The sequence below is a fragment of the Leucoraja erinacea genome, chromosome 9, assembly GCF_028641065.1.
Source record: "Leucoraja erinacea ecotype New England chromosome 9, Leri_hhj_1, whole genome shotgun sequence".
Lineage (NCBI taxonomy): Eukaryota > Metazoa > Chordata > Chondrichthyes > Rajiformes > Rajidae > Leucoraja > Leucoraja erinaceus.
The window spans coordinates 16,196,521-16,204,899 of NC_073385.1; the positions used below are offsets into that span (position 1 = coordinate 16,196,521).

Below are 8,379 nucleotides of genomic sequence, written 5' to 3' on the forward strand. Positions count from 1 at the left end.
AATGGGCCAACACAGTGGCGCAGCTAGTGGAGCTGCTGCTTCACAGTTCTCCCCACCTGGGTTCCATTCTGATCTCTTGTGTTGTCTGTGTGGAGGTTAATTATTCTCCCCAAGTCTGCATGGGTTTCCTCAAGATGTTCGCAAACCCTCCACATCAAAAAAAACATGAGTCAGTGGGATCATTGGCCACTGTAACATTGCCCCTAGTCTGTATAAATGATAGAATCGGAGGGAAATTTAACGGGAATGTGGGGAGAATAAGATGGGTTAATGTAGGATTAGCGCTAACATTGCGTATGACAGTCAGTCCGGGTTCTGGGGCCAAAGACGCTGTTTCTTTGTTGTGTCTCTCTTTGCTGTAGGGTTTTTTTTCATTTTCATTAACCTAAATGCACTAAGAAGGTGATGTGAGGGGGAAGGTTTTATTTTTACACAGAGATTGGTGGATGACTGGAACGCGATGTCATGGGTGGTGGTGGAGGCAGATACGATACTGGCATTTAAGGGGCTTTTGGATAGGCATATGTATATACAGGGAATAGACAGATATGGATTACATGCAAGTAGAAGAGATTTGTTTATCTTGGCATGATGTTTGGCATGGACATTGTGGGACAAGGGGACTAATTCCTGTGCTGCACTGTTCTTTGTTCTAAGGACAATTATATTAAAGACACTGGTACAATTGTGCTGAGTCCTTTGATAGGTTTTGGTTTACTACCTTGGGTAATAACAGCAAATTCAATACTCAGGACACACAATGCTGGAGTAACTAAGCAGGTCAGGCAGCATAGATAGGTGACGTTTCGGGTCTGGACCATTCTTTCACAAGTGTCCTGACCCGAAACGTCACCTATCTATTTTCTCCAGAGATGCTGCCTGACACCGAGTTACTCCAGCACTGTGCCTTTTTTTGTAAACCAACATCTGCAGCTCCTCATTTATAAATTCAGCACTAACCTCAGGCTTGAAATTTTCCCAACTTCCTTTCTTGGCATCATTGGCAAGATAAATATTCATTGCCACACACCAAGGCTCAGAACTTCAGATAACAGATCTATCCATTAAGTAGTCAAAGAGTTAAAGAGACCAAGGAGTGAATGAGCAATAAGGTAACATCCTATTAACTGTGCTTGTCACTAGAATTAATTTTTTTTTCAAAGTTTGATGCACATTTCATTCATCCAACTACAATATTTTTATAAAAAAACATTTCTGTGATCTGTAAGTTCAAAACCACAATGTCAGCAGATTAAAAAAAATAAATGAAACAAGGTACCTTTACATTTACTTTTTTCATTCTAGACCTGTTGAGAAAATGACTAGTATTACAAAATGGCAACTTCAGATTCACAAGCGCAAAAGGAAAGGCGGGAGAGGGAGATCTGCTGCTTAGAGCAAAGAGGTGGTTTCTTTCTGTGTTTATAGAAGGGGAAAAGTAAAAAGCAACAGCACGCCAAAAAGTTACATAACATTGGGACCTAGACCCTTCCATGTTCACTCCTTGTTCAAGTCCTCAGTGCATCCAAGAGAGAAACAGAGATTGATTATGTGGTGTTTGATGAGAATATTCAGCACTTTACATCTATTCCATACAAAGGATTAAATCCACCTTTCAATCAGTAGTCAGGGTCCTCAAAGTCATTGTCTATACATTTCAGCCGATTCTATTCATGAATTTAGTAGTCTTTTTCTAAAACTCCTTGTCTTTTGGTCGCTTCAGGAATTGAAATGTCAAAATTAGCACAATGGCAGCAAGGTGCTATTTGCAACATAGGCACGCTGAAGTGATATTGGAATAGCCCAGTCCTTTACTGTGTCTGGCTTCACTGCTGAGCACACTCATTCGGATGATCAGTTTCCATGCTATCCCCACTTGGAGCTCGAACCGTTTTCTGTTCCATTTCCACCTGTGTAAAATTTAAAAAACCATCACTGCAAACACAACTTTTAAAAGTTATCCAGAATAAAATCACATAACACAAATTTTATTTTTTTAGCATTTGTAATTGTCAAATCAAGCTGCAACTTTATCCTCAAATATCTGGTGCATTTGTGAATCAATAAATAGTCCTATTATTTCACCACTGCTTTCAAAAGATGCAATATTAGTGCTAAAATGTGTAAGGCTGCAATTTGACATTTTCCAAAATGATTTCCCTTTAAAATGTCTCTGAAGAAGCCATTGAGACATTCATTTATATTAAACATGACACCAAGGACTGTGCAATAAATATCAGTCACATTCTGAGAAGAGATAAAAAAAGCTGCGTCTTATTGAGAGATGAGTCGCACTCATTCCTTTGTATTTTCTTAGTAGTTTGATCTGATAGCTGGAATGGTGCTCAAAATTCATAAAGAAAGACAAAACACAGGGAATAGAGTTGCATGTGTGAAGGTGAAAGCTGAAACTTTCAAAACATATCAGTGCTTCTGCACAAAGTACTGACTGTTCAAGGAAAAATGAATGAGATGTTAATGTGCCAGATGGTGATTATAATTTGTGAGTTTACCTGATAATTGTAGTGAGCTTTGTAAACAACCCACTTTCTCACAATCGTCTTGTTGGCCACTGAGATCGACCTAATTGCTGCTTTCGATGCCGAACTACTAGGCATATCAAACTCCACGTCCACATAGTGGACAAAACTAGCAGGCACTTCCCGATCAGACCCCAGCTCAAGGTGGCAGTAAAACGAATGTGGATGCCCTGAAGCTGGAGAAACAAGATTTAATAAGCATAATGAGCACCATAAACTTCAAAGCATTTTTTTTGTTGGAACATTAATTATTCATATTTATAGAATGACATTTTAAGATCTGATTATTGAATGAAAAGCAAGTTATTCACCCTTACGCAGAGACATAGAAAATAGGTGCAGGAGTAGGCCATTCGGCCCTTCGAGCCTGCACCGCCATTCAATATGATCATGGCTGATCATCCAACTCAGTATCCTGTACCTGCCTTCGCTCCAAATCCCCTGATCCCTTTAGCCACAAGGGCCACGCCTAACTCCCTCTTAAATATAGCCAATGAACTGGCCTCAATTACCTTCTGTGGCACAGAATTCCATAGATTCACCACTCTCTGCATGAAAAATGTTTTTCTCATCTCGGTCCTAAAAGATTTCTCCCTTATCCTTAAACTGTGACCCCTTGTTCTAGGCTTCCCCAACATCGGGAACAATCTTCCTGCATCTAACCTGTCCAACCCCTTAAGAATTTTGTACGTTTCTATAAGGTCTATCCAGTCTACTTCATATGAAAGTACTGACATCCCACGAATCAGTCTGGTGAACCTTCTCTGTACTTCCTTGGGAGATTCACACAATAAAACAATGTCACCTGCTGCAAACTTGATCAACTTCAAAGATTATCAGATTGTTAATGATATTCCCCATTTTCTTTCAAGCTGGTAAAACATTAAGTAGCCTAAAGGCAATGACTGGCCAAAATAAAATCTTGGTTAGACTTTGGTTAACATGCCAAGTGGAATTTTGGGATCCAACTGTAGGAAGGAGGTTGGGCACTTAGACGACATAAAGAACTAGATGACCAGTTTAAGGGTGGCAGTGTGGCGCAGCAGTAGAGTTGCTGCTTTACAGCGCCAGAGTCCCGGGTTCGATCCTGACTATGGGTGCTGTATGTACGGAGTTTGTACATTCTCTCTGACCGCGTGTGTTTTCTCCGAGCATTCTGGTTTCCTCGCATAATCCAAAGGCGCTCAGGTTTGTATGTTAATTGGCTTCGGTAAACATTGCAAATTGCCCATTGTATAGGATAGTGTTAATGTACAGGGTGATCGCTGGTTGGTGCGGATATCAAGTCTAAAGTAATTGGGGATTGAAAAATACAAGGAGTCATAGATAAAAGATGGAGTGCAGAAGATGGGATTTTTTATAGAAACATATAAAAAATATAGAATTCTTAAAGGATTGGACAGGCTAGATGCAGGAAAAATGTTCCCGATGTTGGGGAAGTCCAGAACCAGGGTTCACAGTTTATGAATAAGGGGTTGGCCATTTAGAACTGAGACAAGGAAAAACTTATTCGCCCAGGTAGTAGTGAATCTGTGGAATTCTCTGCCACAGAAGGCAGTGGAGGCCAATTCACTGGATGTTTTCAAGAGAGAATTACATCTAGCTCTTAGGACTAAAGGAATCAAGGGATTGGGGGGAAATAGCAGGAACAGGGTACTGATTTTAGATGATTAGCCATGATCATACTGAATGGCAGTTTTGGCTTGAAGGGCCTACTCCTGCACCTATGTTTCTATCAGAGAGAAGAAACTCCTGTACACGGCAGTGAGATGGGACTTCCCTTCCAGGATTGGTGGTTCAGACACAAAAGAACGTCAACATGAGTGATTAGAGGAATGAACAAAAGGAGGCTGCAGGTCTATAGAACTAGTGTGGGTATTTATGAGAACAAACAGCACAAAAATACATGTTGACTGAATGTTGGGTGTGTTTATGTGTAGTACAAACAGTGTCTATTAGAAAATTATTTTAAAGACAATTAAATTTCAACTCTAGCTAATTGACAGTTAGAAATTGCTGATATTAGGTTAGATTACGTCACTTTACCTCAACAAAAAAAAAGGTACTTTCTCCTTCTCCTCTTGGCCATCAAGTACAAAATGTCAGAATTATGCCTTGCCTTTGGGACTTTGAGAAAGGAATTATGTAACTGCATTGTGCTCTTATCTATTACCTGGAAAAGTACTTCAATCAGCATGAAACACAAATATAGAATCAACTACGACAACACCAGAGTATGAATAAGGGACAACAAAACATAGGTCTTGACAGGAAGAAGAGACCAAAGGAAATTGGTTTACACAAGTACACTTTAAAGGGATTTAGGTTATCTTGAGCATTATTGGAGTGTCGTCCTCAGAAGTGAGTAATAGATTCCACTCTGCACTCAGTATTTATCAGGTAAAGTCTGGTACTTCTTTGTGAGGTAGAACAGAACTCAATCGTTCTGATCCTCTCCCCTTCTGCCACGATGTTGGTTTGAGCACAAGGCAAATGAGGGCTCACATTCCCTTGTGCATCCTAGAACTGTTCATCTCACAGCAGGACATCCTGCTATTTCCAGCAATGGTTCCCTTGGAGAACAACCACTTTAACAATTCCAGCTTTGATGGAATACTGTGCAATTACGTTTATGCCTCATGAGCATCTCCCAAAATTACACGTGGTTCGTTTGTGCAACGTTTCCAAAAAACTTCAGGAATTTCGCTCCGTCACATTCTTCCACCACTTCTGTTGACACTGTGCAGTATCAGTTCAATGTCTAATTTTCTCTGTAGAACAACTTTTCAGCCAGCCAAGAACACCAGATTTCAGGAAAATGGAAGGAACAAGACACCTGTTGCTGAGCACTTCTATCATTTTCTGATTATACTTTACAACAACCTTCTGAAGACTGACGAATAAGTTCAGATGTTAACATTTATTTTTGCATAATAGTTGTTAGTAAAATATTTATTTACAAACCCGTACATCTTTGGGATGTGGGAGGAATCCGGGGCACCCGAGGAAACCCACGCAGTCACAGGGAGAATGTGCAAACTTCACAGACAGCTCCCGAGGTCAGTATTGAACCCAGTCTCTGGAACTGAGGCAGCAGCTCTACCAGCTGCGTCACTGTGCTGGCCCCAGTTGCAAATGGGATGGCATATGCTGTTTACACAGCAAGCAATCTACGGCACAGCAAACAAAGTCAATTTACGCCTGTTGCTTCTTTGTTGACAAAGGGCGCCAGGGATAATCCTGCGAATAATAAACCAGTGAACTTTGCATCAGTGATAGGGAAACAATTGGAGAGGATTCCTAGGGACAGGATTTACTCGCACTGAAAAAGCATGGTCTTATTAGGGACAGTTGGCTTGACTTTGTGTGGGGGACGTCTCGCCTTACTGGATTGAGTTTGAGCAGGTGTAAAAATAATTGCGGAGGCTAGGGCAGTGGATGTTATCTATTGGAATTTAATAAAGCATTTGCCAAGATCTGTCATGTTAGCTAGTTCCAGAAGATTAAAACAAATTGAATCCATGGTGACAGTGGATTTGATTCAAAATTATTTTGGCCATACAAGACAGAAGGTCGTGGACGAAGACAAAAATGCTGGAGAAACTCAGCGTGTGAGGCAGCATCTATGGAGAGAAGGACTTTTCGGGTCGAGACCCTTCTTCAGACTGAGGTTGTGGAGGAGGGCTGTTTCTCTGATCAGGAGGTCTGGTTCTGGTTGATTACTGCACAAACACCTCATAAGTGGTTATCTTGCGCAGGTTGGAGTGAGTAGACTAGTGATTACATTTTGAAGTGGGCCTTTTTGACCAAGTTGAGGAGATCTAGTTGCTCAATCCCCTTTTTAAATGACTTAACATTGGGAGCAGCACGTGTGTAGGGTGACAACCTATTCCATTCCCTTATCGTCCTTGGTTAAAGGGAACATTGGTAGCAAAGTTTATTGAAATTTAGCGAGTTGATGATGTAGGGACCGTTATTTTGTCTTGTTTCACGGCAGTTGGTGCTCTGGGATGACGGGAGATTTGATGGCTTGATCTTGCGAATCTCCTTGTAAATTGCAATGTCTTAGCCTGATTCTGCGGAGCTCTAGGGCGTCCCATCCGAGAGAAGTCAGCATATTATTCATGCTTGATTTGCGATTGTATGTCATTACATACAAAGCAGGCTGCTCGGCATTGTACTTTCTCCAGGATGATCTTGTTGTTGTTGTTGAAAGGATCCCATACGGCTCCACAATACTCTGTGAGTAGTGGTGTTTTGCAGGGATCAGTGTTGGGATAATTTGGCATAATATGTTGTCAAAGTATGCAGCAGGATACAGAAATGCCCTCTAGTTTTATGAGTCCCTTACCCCGGGAAACACTGCGCACATTAATTCCGTGCATTCACCCTATCTATTCCACTCTTGATTTTATACACCTCTATAAGATCATCCCTCAACATCCTGCTCGCCAAGGAAATAAGTCTTAGCCTGCCCAACCTCTCCCTATAGCTCAGTCCCTCGAGTTTTGGCAACATTCTTGTAAATCATCTCTGCACACTTTCCATCTTATATTGGCATCTTTCCTATAGCAGGGTGACAACATTTGGTTTATGTCAAATCAATTTTCATTGCTTCTTCTTTTCATATCTCTTATTATCAGCGGTTGGAATGTTTTTTCATAATAGAAGACAGAATTCAATTGAATAGAACAGTATATAATTGCCTTTGCCCAGCAACACTGCAGTGTGAATAATAGGACGAAGCCTGGACATGTAGTTTCAATCATTTGCAGATTTTTGACATAGCTGCTTAGTAAGCTGCTCATAAACAAAATTCCCTTGATGATTCAGTGTTATAATGAGGTACTGACCCAGATCTGAAAAGTGCAGACATGATTATTTTCATTCATTGATTTGTTCGGTGTAGGAGCAGTAATGCTTTCAGGATAGAAGAGTAATGGAATTAAATTAGCTTTTGACAGAAATTGTTTAAAAAGAACTGATGGGATGCTTTTAACTCATCAGACTGCTTAATGGAACCAAATATGATATAAAGTTGTACTTAAATCCAAGTTAGTGCAACAAAATGGAATTGCTGTAGCTGATGTAAATAAATAATTAGGTCCAAAGAAATTATAACAAAAACGTAGTAGTTAAGTACTATACTGCATATATATTTACATTTTCTATTAAGAAATAAATAACATGCACTTAAGCCTGGACCTTTCAGGTCTTAAGGAGGGTTTAAAGTGCTTTTTGAAAGCAATCATTGCCACCCTGTAGGTAAAAATAGTGTTGAAATTGGACATAGAAAAGTGCTACAAATAAGATAAGCAGCAATAGTTTTGTGATGCAGGTTTACAAATTATTATCAGCAGGGACAACAGAAAGACCTTCTTTACCTCACCTAATGTAATGGAATTTGTTATCTACAGCCACGACAGCAGATGATTCTGCAGCAATAAAATATCACTTTCAAAATGTCACCGAGCTGAAATATTAACTTGATTTTCTCTGCGCTGAGGTGCTGGATATTTTCAGCTTTTTCAATTTTGTTTCCGCACTTTACTGCAGTCATCTAGTTTAACAACTCATCCAAAAGGCAACACGCTCAGTACTGCACTGAAGTGTCAGCCAATCTGCTCAAATCTTAATAGTGCTCAAAATGAACTTGACTGTGTGCTTTCTTTACAATGGCTTCTCTCAGTGCATGCTTGAAAATTGATAATGGAATATTAAATCTTTCTTTGAACCTGGCAGAAGAAAGTGAAATGAGCAGTTGATCATTTGTTGTTTTCTGCTGGCTTTGCCTAAAACCCTACAATACAAATGCTTAACATGTATTTTGGCAAAGTAG

General features: G+C 40.1%; 1 protein-coding gene across 2 annotated transcripts in view; it reads right to left on the bottom strand.

Annotated features, from left to right (window-relative positions):
• Window positions 1-694: 694 nt before the first annotated feature.
• Window positions 695-8,379, bottom strand: part of ston2 (stonin 2) — an 88,817-nt gene continuing 81,132 nt past the window's right edge. For both annotated transcript variants that reach the window (XM_055640196.1, XM_055640198.1), the window contains 2 exons: window positions 2,514-2,716; window positions 695-1,910 (listed from right to left, as the gene is read on the bottom strand). In XM_055640196.1, the coding sequence (XP_055496171.1) occupies window positions 1,827-1,910; window positions 2,514-2,716 (287 nt within the window). In that variant the 3' untranslated portion in view covers window positions 695-1,826. The remainder of the gene's footprint in view (window positions 1,911-2,513; window positions 2,717-8,379) is intronic.